Raw genomic sequence first — 19,356 nt, forward strand, 5'->3', positions numbered from 1 at the left:
TTCCCCCTTTGTTCCTCTGAGACAAACATTATGAGATGGCCTCACTTTAATTTTCTCATTTGATCTCCACCACTGTTCTGTCCCTTAGAGATTCTTATCCCTATTTTATAGATAAGGAAACTGAAACTGAGAGAATAATTTTCTCAGAGAAGGCCTCGTAACAAGTAGCAGAGCCATGATTTGAATCAGTCTGTCTCCAAAGCCTGCCCTATTTACCACGCTCTATCCTAAATGTTCAAAACCAAATCTGATCTGGACTTTCTAAAGCTTTCAGAGCTTTGAGTCTTTTTGTTTCTTTTTTGGTTTTTGTTTCTGATAAAATGGAAGAACATTTCTTCAGCCTAACCATATCCCTCATTTCTGCTAAAGAGAGATTCAAAAAACCTGTCCCCTCCATGGTAGATATGATTCTGTACCAAAAGATAAGGGAATCTTTCTGAATGTTTTATTGAAGCTCCAAAATTGTAGATTGTTCTCCTAGTGTTACTTATATGCTTCTTATTTAAGTTTCTTTTGAACTTGGATGGTATTAACATTCTAGCAGTTCTGAGGAGCTATTATCATGATGGTAGGAGATATTCCTTACCATGTTTTTGAAAAATGGGAAATTAAGTACTCGAAACATTAAAATGAAATTAGAAGGTAAATTTGCTATGGTAGTACATAGAAATTTAGCTTCATGACTCCTGTTAATGGAAATACAGCTAAATCCCTACTGTGCCTCACTAGCACTTTACCCCTAAGTGTGTAATGTGTAATGTAACTATCTCAATTCCTGATTCACCAGTTACGGTTCTTAAAAGCATTTCTTCACAGTTTTATTCAACACTCTACTTTATTTGTATAAATAATAAATAAAACTCCATTGAGGAAATTCTTTTCTTTCTCTTTCTGTGTGTGTGTGTGTGTGTGTGTGTGTGTGTGTGTGTGTGAGAGAGAGAGAGAGAGAGAGAGAGAAAGATAAGGCTATTTCTCTGCCTTAGCTACAGCCAAAAATGAATCTTTTCTTCCCAGTAAGTAACAATATATTTTAGGACTCCTCATATCATTCCCATTTTTCCATTTTTAATGTAAAATTTATCCCCATATGAAAACTAGCTATATTTCCAAAGTGTCCACTGAAATAAGAAAATAGGGGAAAGAAAATGAAGTACCCCAAGAGTAGCTTAAGCTATAGAGATGGATCTTGCAGTTCTCCATGGGGAAGGGAGTATCTTAGGAATTCCAAAAGAGGCCCAAAGCAAGAGGGCACATTAACAAAAAGCACTAGTTATACTTCACCTCTAGAAGCCCTGTTGCCTTAAACATCTAAATATTTCTGAAACTTAATTTCTGTCCTATCAAATGAAATAATAATAGGGTAAATAATACATATTCTAGTAGTTAACTATGAGAAACAATAGAATAATATATAAAATTATTTTGGAAAATGAACAATGATAAAACATCATATTTTATGGAAATCTACTTTTAGAAAATATACATTAATAACTAAATTTTAACATGGTGAAAGGATAATGAACAATATGAATAACTTTTCCTAATTTGCCCTGCATATATTTTCTCTCCTGCATAAAGTTATTTTCCTAAGAAACCACTATTTTCTGTAAGATAGAGTATACCTTAAAGGAAAAGTAGTAGCAGCTTACATTTATAGCAATATGTCATTAGGGATGCAGGTATTTTCATTATTAAGCTATTAGTTTCAGTTATGATTTAATTTCAAGTTGAATGAATATTTCAATTAGAATCTTCAGATTCTGTTTCACTTGTAATCTTAGTCAAATAAATTCTTTCCTTTAGGGACAAGTTTTTAACAGGCTTTAAATATTCTAGTAATGGGATGGGTATTCCCACTCACTCCTGGATAGTATTTCTCCCGATTTATGGGTACTGATATGTGGTTTGATTTTATTACAATTAGTGATATTAAAATTTTTTCTTATAGGTAGAAATGGTCTGTCATGCAATAAGCCTTATGAATATAGTTATTCAAAATATCTATTAAAGGAGAACTCTATAAAAAATCCAATAATAGTATGTCCCCTCAAGCTACCTTAAAGAATCATTTTTTGACATTTTTATTATTATCTAGATCTACCAATGATTTTGTTTTTTTTTTTCCATAGGTCAGCTTTAGCCTTTATCTAAATTAAAGGAATTTAACTTTGATTTAAGTTATCAGATACTTAATAGCTTTATTTATTTCTACTCTAGCAGTTTAATAGTCAGTATAGCCAAATAAAATTAGAATTTTCCCTTCCTGGTGTAGATGATACTTATTAGCCAAAGAAAGTAGCAGGTGCCAAATAGACCCCTTTTTTTTTTATTTTTTATTTTAAATATATGCAAAATGTTTGTTTGATCAGAGTTTATTCTTTCCTTAGCCATATCAACCTCCTTTCTTTTTGGAGGTTAATATAATAATTCTACTCTTGTAGAATTGTTATAACCACACAGAAAGAATGTTGAAAACGTATTAAAATTTTAAATAAAATGAAATAAAATTAATACAAAATAGAACTGAATGTTTAATTGTATTTTTGGAGACATGACATTTCTGTTTTCAAAGGGAAGTAGGCCCTTGTAGAATAAAGGCTTTGGATCCAGGCAAACCTGGATATTTATCTGAACTCAGGCATGGTAACGTAGCCTTTTTTAATTTCCTTGAACTAGTTTCATCATAAACAAAGTGGCAGTGATACCTATATCTTAAGATTTTTGTAATAAGTTAGGTAACATGTCTTGGCCTGATACACAGTGGACACTCTATAAATGGTTACATATGTACTTTGAAGGGAAAGAAGATGACAAATTTAAAGAATGACAGATGTAAAAATATTTAAATTTGATGCTGTTTGTCAACAAAAAATAATACATTGAATCTCAAAAGGCAGTGACAGGTTGGGAAAAATATTAGTAACTACAGCTTTATATGTATCAGTATCTACATTTTTATATGTGTATCTACATCATTGTGTACTTACTAAGTTTAATAACTAAAACATGAAGCTTTCAGTAAGTAAATGAGCAAAGAGAAGAAAAAATAGTAAACTGGAATAAAAAATTAATGAATAAAATTGTACAAATTAATGGACTCTATACTCTTTAGCCTAATAAATCTTTAAAAACTGAAAATGATAATGTCCATTTCTAAAGATGATTCGGGGATTTGGTACATTTCTAGTTTCCTGTGGCAATGAATGGTTCAATCCTTTTTTTTTTTTTCTTCTTAAAGATTTTATTTATTTGACAGACAGAGATCACAAGTAGGCAGAGAGGCAGGCAGAGAGAGAGGAAGAAGCAGGCTCCCCACTGAGCAGAGAGCCCAATGTGGGGCTCGATCCCAGGCCCTGGGATCATGACCTGAGCCGAAGGCAGAGGCTTTAACCCACTGAGCCACCCAGGTGCCCCTAATGGTTCAGTCCTTTAAAAAAAATTTTTTTTTGGTAATATATGTTAAGAGCTACACTTTCTTCCAGATCCTTTAGCCATGAAATTCTAAACCTGGGAATCTTTCCAAGAACAGATGAAAAAGAAAAGTAATATATACCGAGAGTTTTATTCCAACACATTGTAATGGTAAAAAATGCAGCATAAATATCCAGCAGTAGGGGAATTTTAAAGTATGAACAGCAAGTCAATTAAATATTATAACCTATTGAGAGCAGTTATTTTAGAGTATATAATAAGATGTCCAGTTCTAAATTAACTGTCAGTTTTAATTCAATTGATCAAATTTCTTGTACCACAGAAAGTAAGTAGCAAAACAAGGTGGCGTTTCTCTACCTTTAAGACACAGACAGTCTCACAGAGGATTTCGAGATACATAAATAAGGAAAGTAAAATATGGTAAATAACATAAAAGAACAAACGGTTCACAAAAGAGAAGTAGATTAATTCAAACCAGTGATCTTGTATCTCAATATGCAGCTACAAAGGTAAAGGGCATTCCAAGGAAAGAAAGAAAAGGAACATGAACAAAGGAAACCACGGGATATATTTGGACAATGAGAGTGTTCCCTTTTCACTGGGATGTAATATGTATGAAGGGCCTGGCATATAGATTTTGGTCAGAATGTGGAGGACCTTAAATCACTTGCTTCAGCACTTGGACTTTATATGCAGTGAGGAGCTATTGAAGATTGTGGAAGAAGAGACAAGTTATATGACCAGAATTCAAGTGCTGAAAAGTAGGACTCTTTTTCCAACACACCGTGGAAAATCCCTTGGGCCAGGTGTTCATTTCAGTCAACTCTAATGTATGGCCAACTTTGAAAATAGAGGAGACGCTTCATAAGAGACACAGATAAGGACATTGGAATCTTATTCTTATTTCTTTCATCATCACCTTTAAGTAAATTTTGATTGCAACAAATTTTGTTCTTATGCTTAAAGATGTATTTTAGAAGCATAGAGTAAAATTTTTATAACAAATGTATGTATCTTTTTAAGGAACCATGCTGTTTTGGAAACTGTGTTAATTGGAATACTGTTGTTCTCTCATATGAAAATACTTTAGAAGCACTCGAAAGACATGCAGATTAAATAAGTACAGTTATTAAATCCCAAGAGATACAGAGATTTATACTGATAAAATTTAAAGATCAAAACCACATTTCACAGTGTGATTTTTTTTTTAACATTATTTCAGCTTTTATGGCCAAATGGATATGATGGATATAAAGAATGCAATTTTAGATGAGATTTCTCTTTTGCTAATTAAGGTGCTGTCCCTGGAATAGTAAATTCTTTCTCTATAATTGGATTGTAATAATATCAGGGTTACCTATGTTACCCTCTTTCAAGGGGTATAACATGGACAGAGCACCTGGTATTTCCTTTCTCCTAAGTTAAAGTGAATAATTAGCGCAGCCAGAATGACACATGAAAATTGGTTGTGGGGAATTAGGTTAGTCTGTGAACTGATTATATACCCATAAGCCTCAAACCATTTATAGTGATGATCACTCAGTGAATATTTACTGAATGTAAACTAGTTACCGGTCTCTGTGGTAGATCTCTAGATAACATCTAAGGAACCTCTGCTGTCAGCCTGTTTAGAGTGGATTGAAGAAGACATGTACTATATCAGTCAAGATACAGGAAAAGAAACAAACCACTCTAGGTACATTTTAAATAGAGAAGAATCTTGTACAAGAAATTAGGTACTTACTAATGTTGGTAAGATTGAGGAAGTAGAAATTAGGGGGCTACCACTGGAACTGTTGAATTTAAGACCCAGCTACTTCGATGGTGATCCAGTGGTTGAGAAACTACAGCTGCAACTATATATGTCTTTCCAACACTCGTGAACACATTGGCAAGCTAAATGTTAAATATATGATACTTTTGTTATAACTTCAACCCTCATTTCTCCAAGGTCTTATTTACAACCAAAAGATGATAGCAGAAAGAAGGTTTCCTCTTATCTTCCACTATCCAGATCTTGCGCAAGTGCATGTTGTTAGCAGAATTGATCTTTGCATCCAGTATCCTGCCTACAGCAAATCTTGGAAATACAGTTTTTACTTTCTGGTCTATGCAATATAGGAAGGCTCATAGAAGGAGCTGGGATTTGGGAGTGATTAATACTCTTTGCTTTAATTGAGAATGGAAATATATTGAGGAAGAAAAAGTATCTGCCCCTTTACTCTTATGGAGCTTGTTTTCTGAAAGGACAGAATGATTAATCAACTAATTAGATAATTTAATTTCATTTGTAATATAGAATAAAGAGGGACAAAGTTGTTAAGGGAAAATAAAATTAGAGGACCTGATCTAGACTGACGGTGTTAGAGAAGGCTTAGCAAGGAAAGTGAAATTGAAGCTGAGATTTGAAGGTTAGGAGGTCACAAAGCAAAGAACAGCAGAAGACTGCTCTAGCTAAAGGCTCTGACATCAGAAAAGCAGTAGCACATTGAAGGAAGTGGATAAAAGTCAAAATGACTAAAACGTAGGGGCACCTGGATGGCTCAGTTGGTTAAGCACCCGACTCTTGATTTCAGCTCAGGTCATGATCTCAGGGTCAAGAAATCAGGCTCTGTGCTCAGTGGGAGTCTGCATAAGATTCTCTCTCCCTCTCCCTCTTCCCCTACCCCTGCTTGTGCCTGCTCTCTCTCTCAAATAAATAGATCTTTTTTAAAAAGATAACTAAAACAAAGAAAATGTTTTTTCTCTGTCCTCCATGAGACTGTCAGAAGGAAATTGTTTGTAGCATAAGATGAGTCTAATGTTATAGGCGAAGGCTGGATCTTGAGTACTTTTATATTCATATTATAGATTTGGTATTTTAAAAGCAATGGGCTTTGCTCTTTAAGCCGGAGAAAGAGGAAGAGGAAGGACTGGGCTGAGGAGTAGAAGCGGGTGCTGCTGATGAATAGAAAGAAAATAGAGGAATTGTGATCTCAAAATATCATTGATGATAAAGAATGGACTTACAAGAATTGTTTGAGCAAACTTTGATCAGAAATTGAGATGTTTGTACTAGTGATTTTGGAAGTGGTACCATTGTGAGTTGATGACAAAGCCTAGAAATAATAGTTGATAAGGCTGAAGTGGAAATGAGGGTGTCAGGGAATGGAAGAGTGAGTGTTTTGGATGTCCACATGGAAAATACTGTCACCTAGGATGATGACAGGAATTGGGATGGAGAGACAGACTAGGAGCCATAGGTGTCAAGTTCATCGGATAAGGTTAAATGACAAGTGACGTAGTCAGATGGACTGAACCTTAAAAGAGCTGGAGTTTTTACAAAAAATGACTGCATAATCGACTGGAAATGGTGATGAGGAAGATAGATATCGTCCCTCACCACTGGAGAGGGAATGGATGGGAAACAGGGTCCATACAAGGAGAGTCAAGTTTCAGTTAAGGCGAGGACATAGAAGAGGTTAATAAAGTTTGCTGATCATTGTGTGGCAGTTCCAAAGAGTAGATCAAAGAATTCCCTACCCCATAATAGAGAAGGTAAGGAAATGAGTCAAGAGCAAAGAAATGCCAATAATTATGGGAACTTTGTTATAATAGAGAATTGGTCTCCCATTACCTGTTCCTATGTCAGTTATCAGAATCAGAATCTGAAACTAAGGCCCTAAAATTTTTAACATGATCCTCAGAAATTCTAATCATAGTTTTAGTTAGTTGATCTAGTGAAGAGATGACTAATGGACCTTATCCTGAAGAATAAGGATGGGAAGGATGATGGATTTCCTTCTGACAGCCTCATGGAGGACAGAGTATTGCATGCCTTGGTATAGATGTCAGAAAACCAATTTTAGATGTCTCAAAGAATAATGTTTAAAGTGGAATAAGAGCTTTGAAAGAGAGAGAAAGGTGAGGGAAAATTGCATACTATATTCCTTCGATTTCTGAACTCCTTTCTCAAAAGAGAAGCCAGGTATTGGTTTATGTTCTTAAATAAGCAGGTCCACTTTGTCATGCTGATTATTGTATTAACATTGAATGATAAAAGTAGCACTTACCAAAGATGAAGATTTTATAAATTTTTTTTAATATTAATAATGCATACTCACTAATGATTGTGAGAAAGAATGGCATCATTTAGAGGAAGATATTTGCCTCCTGGTTAAATTTTAGTTTTTATAGTGGCAGTTAAGTTATTCCTGCCTAATGGATTTGATATTATCCACATTAAAGCATATCTTATCAAGATAAATTACCTCAGAAGGCTTACAAAGGTCACTGTAAATTAGTTATGCAATTTCTGTCATGCTTTTTCATTGAGCGCTTGCATCTAAACTGAGGTTCTTGTGTTGCTTCCGTATACTTTTGGTCTTATTGGAAAAACAAATTTGTTTTCCTTTAATAACCTCAATTGCTTTTTGTTATTTTTTTTTCCAATTATAGTTTTAATTCCTGTATTTGTGTTACTTTGGAAGTCAACTTTGGGAAGTGGTTACATTTTAACCTTATTTATTTTTTTACCTTTTTTTTTTTTTAAATGTTAGTCACCATAAGTACATCATTAGTATTGCATGGACCACTGGGTATTATACACGAACAATGAATCATGGGATACTACATCAATAACCTTACTCATTTTTAAAAGTACCCACACTGTTTTTTCCATCTCATGGGTAGGAGAAAGATATGTAAGGTCATGGAAGGAAGTCCTGCTTGTTTTCACTGAGGGAAGAGAATATAGTACCCTCTGTGTGCTAACAGATTACCCTAATAGTTGTCCATTCTTACTGACTATAAAGCCCTTTATGGGAAGTTCACTTGTGAAAAGTGGAAATATAAAGTCAGAGGAATCCAAGCTTAAACAATTCTAACTACACATCTGACTTCCTTTACCTTCTCACAACTCCTGTTCTTTTGTGCTATATTTCCATGTGTAGAAACACTTATCCAGTTAATATAGTATTAGATCTCAAATAGCTTCTTTGAGAATCCAATGCTCCATTCAGAGAACGTGAACAAGATGAATTATATCTCTGCGGTTATTCAGAGGATAGCAAAGCCTGGACTCCAGGTAGTGCTCGCCCTGGGGAACCAGAAGGAAACGCAGTGATGGTTTTGATACTTCAGAAAGCAGCAGTCACCTGTAGTAATACTTGTAATAAAAAAGTTTGGCTCTGGGGCGCCTGGGTAGCTCAGTGCGTTAAAGCCTCTGCCTTTGGCTCAGGTCATGATCTCAGGGCCCTGGGATGGAGCCCCACATCGGGCTCTCTGCTCAGCGGGGAGCCTGCTTCCTCCTCTCTGTCTCTGCCTGCCTCTCTGCATACTTGTGATCTCTGTCTGTCAAATAAATAAATGAAATCTTAAAAAAAATTGACTGTACTTCTCTCTCTCTGCCTGCCTCTCTGCCTACTCATGATCTCTGTCAAATAAATAAATAAAATCTTAAAAAAAAGTTTAGCTCCATAGCTCATGATCTTACCCATCTCTTCTCCATTCATTTCTCTAAAAGAAATACCTGTTTAAAAGCTTTTTTTAAAGGGAAGACTGAATGCAACTACTCATTGTATGTATTTGCATGTATGTTTCAGTGTAAACAGATTTGATCATGTTATACATACTTTCATGTCTCTTGGAATAATACATAGTGGAGATGTTTTCAGATCAGCACAGAAAGGTCTAATTCATTCTCATAACAACTACATAGTATGCCATAATGTGCATACTGTCTTAATTCATTTACCCAGTCCCGTCTTGATGGACACTTTTGTTGTTTCCAATTATTTTTATTGTAAACAGTGCTATAGTAAACATTTTTGCTCATACTCTTGGCAATTGCGGTGATGTCTATTGGGAAAATCCCTAGCAGTGAAATTTATACATCAACATGTCACCTGCATTTAAAATTTTGGTAAATGGTCTCAAATCGCCCATTAGGGAGTTTGTTCCAATTTACATTTCCTTGAACACGGTTAACTTCCTCCCACATGACTTTATGCTGAGCATTGTGAAAGTTTTTAAGTTTAAAAAAATGATACTTCATTATTTTTTTGACTGACATTTCTTTGAACGAAGCTGAGCATTTCCATATTGGCCACTTGAAATCTTTTTCTGTAATTTGCTTATTCATATCTGTGGTCCATTGTATTTATATTAAATTGCATGTATTCTCATATGTGTTATAAATGTTTTTTTCTTAGCTAACTTTCGGATTTTCTTCATTTACAAATATTTTACCTTGTATAAATTTTTTATCAATTTATTTGTAGTCTTTGGGCTTTGTCTTACTTATAAAGACCATACCTATTTTATCCATAATTTCCTCCAGCCCTTTTTAAATTTAATTTCATTTTTATTATTAAACCTTTGATCTGTCTGGAATCTATTCCATGTAGTAATGGACCCATCATCTTTTCCTGAATATTCCATTCCTTCTATTGATTTTAAATTTTGATATAACACAGAATTCTCATATTTGCCTGAATCAATTTTTGAACTTTCTTATCTTTTCATTGATCTTAACTATTTCCTCTTTGGTATCAAACTGTTTTCTTACTCTGTTACTATAATATTTTTAATACTTGATTATTCTTCAATTTTAGAATTTTTCCTGACTAAATATACAGGTTTACTTTTCAGAGTGAACTTGAGTATAACCTCCAAGGAATCATTTTCATGTTTTAGTTGAGTTAGTGCCTTGATTAAGTTAGTGAGAACTGGCATTTTTACCAAGTCAAGTTTTCCCATCTCAAAAATCAAAGCATGTCATTTCATTTCTTGAATATATTCATATAAATATAAGTATAATGCCCTTGAATTTTGAGGTTAAATTGTACTTAGTTGTGGTGTATTATTTTAATGCATTGATGAATTCTGTTTTCTAAAGTTCTTTACTATTTCGATTGATATTCATAAGAGAGGTTTCTCTGATATTCTGTTTTCTGCTTCTTTATCAAGTTTTAATATCAGTGCTGTTTCACTGCTTCTGTTTTTGTGCTCTAGGGCCTTTAATAGTATTAAAATTAATTTGTCTTTAAAAGTTTGAAAGCCCAGATGTTGGATAGCTTTTAAATTTTCCTCCATTGCTTTTATTATTTTATAACTTCCAACACTTCTAGGATAAATGTTATAGCATATTTTCTATAAAACCATCCATCCCAAACAGTTTTTTAAATGGCATATGCTGAATTTTACAAAATACTCTTTTCTGATTATTTTAAACTCTGATATATTTCTGAACTTTTTTTTTTTACATTACTGATTTTGAGTCTTTGTGCTTGTGCCATTGAGCTTGTGTACGACTACCTATGTCCTTTTACTTAAAGGCTACACAGTAAATATTTTAAGCCTGTGGACATATGGTGTCTGTCACAATTACTTAACAGTAGCTCAAAAGCAGCCATAGACAATATGTAAATAAATTAATATGACCATGTTCCAATAAAACTTTATGTACAAAACAGACAGTTGGCACATAGTTTGCCAATTCCTATTCTTGCCAACAATAGCCATTGGTGATTTTTGTTTAATTTTTTTCTTTTTAAAGTAAGAGGTTTTGTGTTTACTTATCCATTTCACAAATTTTAAATCATCAGATTCTATTTTAACTCTATTAGGATATCTGCTTTTTCTTTCTTTCTTTTTTTTTTTTTTTTATTTTATTATACTTTCATTATGGGGTGGCCAGGTGATCGGTATTAAGGAGGGCATGTGCTGTGATGAGCACTGGGTGTTTTATGCAACTAATGAATTGTTGAACGCTACATCAAAAACTAGTGATGTACTATATGCTGGATAACTGAACATAATAAGAAAATAAATAAAAAACAAAACAATAACTCATGAGTTAGATGTTAATTCACTTATTATATTTTTATTTAGTGAAATATTTCAGGTATGATATTTTCTTTTTCTTTTTTTTTTTTTTTTTTTTTTTTTCAGGTATGATATTTTCTGAGAGCATGCTTTTACTCTGTCCTGTAAGTTTGATGTGTGATGTTTCCATTAGTTTTTAGACTTACAGTTTTAGTTTTTATTTTTCCTTTGTTGTTTAAGAAAGTCAAGATAAGAAGGATACATATATAAAGTTGCAGGTGTGTGTTAGTTTAGAGTGATTAATTATTTTATTCAGATGTTTTACACCTGGTTCAGTCTACTGTCGCATCTCTCTTGGAACACTGTGCTAGAGTAATAAACCTAACTGGTCTCCCCTCTTTCTCTCCTGCTCAGAAACCTGCAGTGCTTTTCCACTTTATTCAGAGTAAAAGCCAAAATCTTTATAATGGGTGTCCTCAGATTCATGTCCCAAACTGAATCTTCTGCTCACCTTCCAAGGCACAAGCATTGGCTCTCCCGATCCTGTTTTCTCCATCACATATTTAGTTCATCAAGGCATCCATGGATAAGCTAGAAAGAGTCCTAACTCTTTCCTTCCCTTCATACCTGCCTTCACAGGCAGTCACCCCGGCTTCCTTACTGTATAGCCTACTCTCACCTTGACTTTATGTGGTGTCTCTATTTCCTGTCTCCATCTTCTCACGGGCCTCTTGATAGCCCCATAGCTGCTCATCCAGCCTCTGGTCTTAGCACAAGGCCAAATCTGCTACCGCTTAGGAACTTTACTTGACCCCTTCCCACCTGTGCTTGAGACCATCTAAAGCCTGACCTAATCCTCCTTTCTAGCCCCTGGTCGTCCTTTACAGCATCACTTTATGCATTCACCCAGTACCTTCTGAACATAACGCTCAAACACACTGTATTCTTTGCTAGTTCCAGCCTTTGTGCTTGTTTATTCTGCTGCCTCCTGTCCCTCACTTAATATATCACTTGTCCTTCAAGACCCACATTTCACATTTTCTGTAAGGACTTCTTTGATGAGACTAGCATATCATTGATTCATTCATTCCAGAAATGGGCAGGAAGTACTAGCTGTGCAGAAAGAACTCTGCCACATGTTAGTGGGACATACACAAACCACAGTGCCATCCCTGCCCTTGTTTCAGCTTTGTCCATTTACCTCTATTAGAAACATATCATGTTATACACAAACAATGAATCATGGAACACTAGATCAAAAACCAATGAAGTACTGTATGGTGACTAATATAACATAATTAAAAAATCATATTTTATAGAAGTCTTTCTTTCCATTCTGCAAATTACTCAAAGCTCAGATTTTGTCTTTAATTTGTGTATTTCTAGGATCTACTATATGATAAACAGCTGTTTCTTACTTAAATTATCCTCTCTTTAGCCCTTTATAGTGCCTTTTTGGATCACTGTCATGTTTTCTAAATTTGTTAGAAGATATTTTTCTTAGGAGTGTAAATAATTTATCATAATAATGCAAAGTTGTATAGCACTAAATAGAGTTATATGGTCAAATTATACAGCTATCTTGTACATAATGGATAAAAATAATCAGTCTGGGTATCTTCCTGTTAAGGAACTATGGTCCTTAAATTTTTGTGTCTATCAGAATAACTTGAGGAGCTAATTAGAAATGTATATCTAAGAACACGAAAACATGTTTCATATCATTAGTCATTAGGAAAATGCAGATTAAAACCACAATGGGATACCACTACTTACAACTTACCTCTTATAGTGACTAAAATAAAAAATAATGACAGTCTAAAGTGCAGACAATCATGGGAGGTAACTGGAATTCGGATATATTGGTGAAGAAAATGCATATCGTACAGCCACTCTGAAAATAGTCTGGCAGTTTTCATAAAGTTAAAAATGTATTTACCATATGACCCAGCAATCACAGTCATGGTATCTACTTGAGAAAAATTAAAATATATTCTCTTACACACACACACACACACACACACATGCACACACAGAAACTTCACATGGATATCCATAGAGGCTTGTAGTCATGATTGCCCAGAATGGAAACAACTCAAACATCCTTCAGTGGGTGACTGAATTAACAAAATATCCATCCATACCGTAGAATTCTACCGAGCCATAAAAAAGAATGAACTATCAGTACAACTTAGGTGAATTTCAGAGGCATGAAACTGAGTAAAATAAACTAGCCTCAAAGGCTTATATACTGTTTTATTCAATTTCTATCATAGTCTTGAAGTCAAGAAACTGTAAGGATGGAGAACAGGTCATTGATAGCCAGGGGTTGTGGGTGGGGAGGGTTTAACTCTGAAGGAATGAAAGAGGAAATTTTTTAGGGTAAAGGAACTATTCCATATCCTGATTATGGTGGTCATTACACAAATTGAACATATGTTAAAATTCATAGAATCAAACACAAAAAATGGAAAAACAATAAAATTTTTCTGTATGATTTTTAAAAGATTTTTAAAAAGTACGTATCTCTGGGCCTGGTTCCTAAGGATTCTAGTTTATTTGTACTATGAACTAGCCTAGACCACAAGCGGCAGACACAGATTCAAAGAAAGTTAAGAATGAGCAACCCAGACTTATTTTAGGATTGTTGTCACGTCAGATCTCTCCTGAACCAATTAAGAAGCAATGAGCAGGGTATTGATAAGAATAGAGACGAAAGATGGGCGCCTGGCTGGCTCAGTGTTTAAAGCCTCTGCCTTCGGCTCAGGTCATGATCCCAGAGTCCTGGGATCGAGTCCCGCATCGGGCTCGCTGCTCAGCAGGGAGCCTGCCTCCTCCTTTCTCTCTCTCTCTCTCTCTCTCTCTCTCTCTCTCTCTGCCTGCCTCTCTGCCTACTTGTGATCTGTCTGTGAAATAAACAAATAAAAATCTTAAAAAAAAAAAAAAGAAAGAAATAGAGACGAAAGAGAAATGACCCCTGGGACCTCTATATTCCACACAGAGACCAGAAGGATTACCCAGATGGTGGTCCAGAAGCTGGTTGAACTCACTTGGCCAGAGTGAGGAGTACTATGACACTACTCCAGTATCTGCCTGCCACATTATGGGAATGTTCTTCCCCACAGTTAGATATTTCCTGCACTCAGCTCATGTGTCATTGGTGCCACAAACCAAGGCCTTCCCCAAATGGAGCTTGACTAAGGAATCAGTAACAAGCACATCAAGACATTCCCCTGCAGGGGTCCACAGACAGCAGATTCACCTGAAACAAATGGCAATCCAAGCAGTATATTATGTACAGAGTATATCTTCCAAGCAATATTTTGTTTTATTCTTTTAGCTCTGAGTGTCTATTCATGAATATGAGAGAAGAAACTGAGTAGGTGAAACGTTTCTCCTCTCCTTACCCGTGGCCCATGAAGGACTCTGTTATATCCTAGCAAATACCCTCCAGTGGACTTTATCCCAAATCATCACATATTCGTAAGAGCTGCTTTAGAAGATAAGTAGCAACTCTTGTCCGAAAAGATGGAAGTTTAGGCAAGATGACCCAAGTGTAGTTAATCATAAGGTCTATGCATAAAATGATTTCTAACAGGATAATCACCCTGCACAAAAATAAAACAGGAATATACTCCCCATGAAACTTGAAGAAAGCCTTTTTTGTTTCTGTGTATTTTGTACAGGACTCTGAAAAGGCTTAAAATGTGTAAGTTGTTATTTATGCGGATGGCCACTAGATGGAGTAGTTTGTTAAAGTATTTCTGTTTTATAGCTGCAGTAGATTCACAAAGAACTGTTTTCTTAGATAATTTCCTTGGTTAATTATTATTAACTTAGAAGTTTAAAATTTTAAGTACTTTAAGGATAGTCAGTGTGATTAAGTCTGTTCTAGAACCCCAGACCCCTGAAGCCGCACTCCCTGCCAGTATAGTGCACCTAACAAAAAACAAAAACAAAAAACAAAAACCTATGGAAAACTCTTTCAAAAGAAACTATTGAAATGTTGATAATGAAATTTTTAGAGCAATAACAAGCAAACACAGGACATGATGTCCAAACAGGACCTTTTTTTTTTTAAGATTTTATTTATTTATTTGACAGACAGAGATCACAAGTAGGCAGAGAGGCAGGCAGAGAGAGAGGAGGAAGCAGGCTCCCTGCAGAGCAGAGAGCCCGATGCAGGGCTCCATCCCAGGATCCTGAGATCATGACCTGAGTCGAAGGCAGAGACTTTTACCCACTGAGCCACCTAGGCGCCCCTTTAAAATAGACTTTGTAAAGATTGATTTATTTATTTTAGAGAGAGAGGGAGAGTGTGCACCGGGGCAGGGGGGCATGGAGAAGAGACAATCTCACGCAGACTCCCTGATAAGCACAGATCCACTGGCTCAGTGGATCCCACAACTACAAAATCTCTACCTGAGCCACCCAGGCGCCCCAAACAGGAGCTTTGACTACCTAAATACTTCATTATGTTAATCTAAAGTCTTTAATTTTGCAGAGAATTTTCTCCATTGTATTAGTGAGTCTCAGTGAATTTTTAAAGATACTCTGCTGTAGCATTTATATGGATTGCAGATAAGTGGATCAAATCCCACATCAGAGTTCAGGCCAGGTCAAAGAAAAGACACCAGAAGTAAAGTTAATACATTCAGGGCATTGTAAAATTGGAGAATTAAGACAGATGGTCAGTGCTGGTCAGAAATCAGCAAGAACACACCTCTAGGTGAACTCAGTTGGGTTTACTGGGCCATTGCAATGAGGAAGAGTGCATGCACTGGGGAATCATGGGCATCTCTTAAGAGGGGAGAAAAGTCTTCCAGGAAGTATGTTGTGTATAAAGAGAGAATGTGAAGACCTTGGTGGAGTGGATGTGGACTTGTCAGAAAAGGAACTTAGTGGGGTGCCTGGGTGGCTTAAGTGGATTAAGCCTCTACCTTCGGCTCAGGTCATGATCTCAGAGTCCTGGGATTGAGCCCCGCATCAGGCTTTCTGCTCATTGGGAGCCTGCTTCCCCTTCTCTCTCTGCCTGCTTCTCTGCCTACTTGTGATTTCTCTCTCTGTGTCAAATAAATAAATACAATCTTAAAAAAATGAAAAGAAAAAGAAAAGGGACTTAGAGGAAAAGTCAACACTAGTAGCTAACATTGGTTTGTGAGGTTAGGGGATGAGAATAATTTCTATAGATTCTTGCATTTTAAGAACTGTGGCCTTTATTCTGAATGAGTTGGGAGCAACTTAGATTTATGCTTTTTTAAATAGAGTAGTTTTGGAAGGATAGGAAACAAGTAATAATGATTGGTTGAAAGTCTGAACGAAAGAAATACTTGCTTTTAACTTCATTCCTCTTGAATTTTATGTCACGTTGGGGATTACCTGTGTTTTAAGATAGGATATAATTTTTAATAATTTTATACAGAATATTATATACTAAGACTTAGTAAGACCTTAAAACATGAGTAATTTTATGCTTTCTTTGATAAACTCATTGAACAAAAATGCTAAGTAGCAATTACTTGTAAATGCTAAGTAATGCTCTTTTTTGTTCTATTAATATCTACTGTAGGTGCAGAAGTCAAGAAATAAGCAACTACGAGAATTATTTCCAGATGGTTTCAGTATTCATCACGCAGGGATGCTTCGGCAGGACAGAAATTTGGTTGAAACCCTTTTCTCTAATGGGCATATCAAAGTTCTAGTCTGCACAGCGACACTCGCTTGGGGTGTCAATCTTCCTGCTCATGCTGTTATTATTAAGGTAATAGCTTACCTTATGTGGATTTGTGTGTGTCTTAAACCTGGGGGTTAGTTTGTTTAGAAAAATACTGTGATTTTGCTGTTTCATTGACCTCTAATGCTATTCATATAAGGTCAGAATTATTTTCTCCCAAAAAATCTAGTTTATATTGTGAAAATTTAACTCTATCACAGATGATGAAAGGATTAGTTAAAGTACACTTTTGAGATCTTGCCATATTTGCCTAATTTCAGTATTCAGCTCATCAGGATTATATTTGTTTGTGTTTATGTAAATTCTTATTAACCTTTCCTCATCTAGGGAACACAAATATATGCAGCAAAAAGAGGCTCCTTTGTTGACCTTGGAATTTTAGATGTCATGCAGATATTTGGTCGAGCTGGAAGACCACAGTTTGACAAATTTGGGGAAGGAATCATCATAACAACACATGACAAACTCAGCCATTACCTCACCTTGCTCACTCAACAAAACCCAATTGAGAGTCAGTTTCTGGAAAGCCTTGCGGATAACCTAAATGCAGAGGTAAGATTCAGTGAATAAAAGATTGGAATAGGATCATCAGCTGAAAGAATGACCAAAGAAATACAAGGTTGAATTGGTTGCAGTTCTGTAGTATTTAGGAAGACAGCTTATGCCATTCCACAGTCATAAGGCACAACAGGCTGAATGGCCATATTGTTGGTTAATTCAGAACCGTATGGGATGCAGGTGATCACAGATAAGAACTCCAGAGTGGGGGTGCCTGGGTGGCTCAGTGGGTTAGGCCTCTGCCTTCGGCTCAGGTTATGATCTCAGGGTCCTGGGATCGAGCCCCGCATCGGGCTCTCTGCTCAGCAGGGAGCCTGCTTCCTCCTCTCTCTCTGCCTGCCTGTCTGCCTACTTGTGATCTCTGCCTGTCAAATAAATAAATAAAATCTTTAAAAAAAAAAAAAAAAAAAAAAGAACTCCAGAGTGTACTTTTAAACTGTGAGGTTTTGTTCTAAGCCAGAACCAGAGCTATACAGACTAGAGAAACAGAAATAGCAGTAACCACCCCTCTATTTGTATTACATTTTTATAAAGTTTTTCTAAGGTTTTTAAAGCTCTTTTATGTTAGGTCGTTTGATTAAACTTGTTATACAGAATATAATTGCTTAAATTGAGCTACAGTATTATAATTTGTTTCCTGTGTGTATAGGCATTTTGTGTTAAGATTTAAATAGCAGACTCTGGAAGTCTAGGTAACGTATTAACTGGTAAAGAGGATAAACATTCTTAATTTAAGAATCTGTGTGTCAGATATTCAAATGAAGTTTCACTGTTTTCATGACATTTTTAGTTATTTCCCTGGCATTCAACACTTTCCTGCTTCTCTTTCCTTTCTTTAAAATGGACTCAAATAATTTTTTAAAGTAGATGGGATATGTGTTAAATAGATAAGTAAATGCAATGTTAAATAGACAAAGAAATGAAGAAACATTTGTAATCAAATATTACTTGTTGTGTACAAGTCTTATATCAGGTACTTCTTAAAGATCTTATAAAATTTCACTTACATTCTGTTCAGTATTTACAATTCTTTTTAGAGGATCCAAAACACATTTATTTGCAGTCTCCTCTGTTAAAGAGCAGATAGTCCAAACGGGGAGCAAAAGGTACAAAAATACAGTGTAATAATGTTGGAAAGTGATAATTTCTATAGAGGCATTCAGTAGAAGGAAGAAAACATTTTTGGTCACAAGCTGTTAGGAAAGCTTTATTCATGAAGGCAGCAAACCTGATCTGGATCAGAAGATTAAAGGTTTGGAAGATTTGGTTGGAAGTTAGAAGTCATGAAAGATGCTGGTCTCTAGTAGCATAATTACAAGAAAATAAAAAAGATTAGGAAATAAATGTTGACCCTAAAGAAAATGTTATTATAGCTCAATTTCAGTCCCCATCACCTGCTATGGTTTCATGGCTTAAATAATTGGATCTTTGGTCTTGGGTCTGCAGTATCTCTGATAAAATAGTCTATTGTACAATGGTGGTAATAGTAATAATGGACTAAGGACCTTCCAGATGTCCTGCAAGGTAGACGTAATTGCCTCGGAGAGGTATGTGACTGATTACCTTCAGTCCTTCAGCTACTAATTTTTGGAACTAGTATTCAAACTCAGATATATTTAACTACATACCTAGTATTTGTAGCTAGATTTTTTTCTTTAATTATTTGACAGACAGAGATCACAAGTAGGCAGAGAGGCAGACAGAGAAAGAGGGGGAAGCAGGCTCCCTGCTGAGCATTGAGCCCTAAGCAGGGCTCAATCCCAGGACCCTGAGGCCATGACCTGAGCAGAAGGCAGAGGCTTTAACTCACTGAGCCACCCAGGCAC

At 35.5% G+C, this 19,356-nt stretch overlaps 1 protein-coding gene across 1 annotated transcript in view; it reads left to right on the forward strand.

Moving 5' to 3' along the window:
* LOC111158253 (activating signal cointegrator 1 complex subunit 3) overlaps window positions 1-19,356 on the forward strand; it is a 362,572-nt gene that overhangs the window by 178,766 nt on the left and 164,450 nt on the right. Inside the window, exons 15-16 of the mRNA XM_022520163.1 lie at window positions 16,808-16,999; window positions 17,300-17,524. Of these exons, the coding sequence (XP_022375871.1) occupies window positions 16,808-16,999; window positions 17,300-17,524 (417 nt within the window). The remainder of the gene's footprint in view (window positions 1-16,807; window positions 17,000-17,299; window positions 17,525-19,356) is intronic.

Source organism: Enhydra lutris, unplaced genomic scaffold (assembly GCF_002288905.1).
Source record: "Enhydra lutris kenyoni isolate GAN:26980312 unplaced genomic scaffold, ASM228890v2 scaffoldscaffold58, whole genome shotgun sequence".
In the NCBI taxonomy this organism is placed as follows: Eukaryota; Metazoa; Chordata; class Mammalia; order Carnivora; family Mustelidae; genus Enhydra; species Enhydra lutris.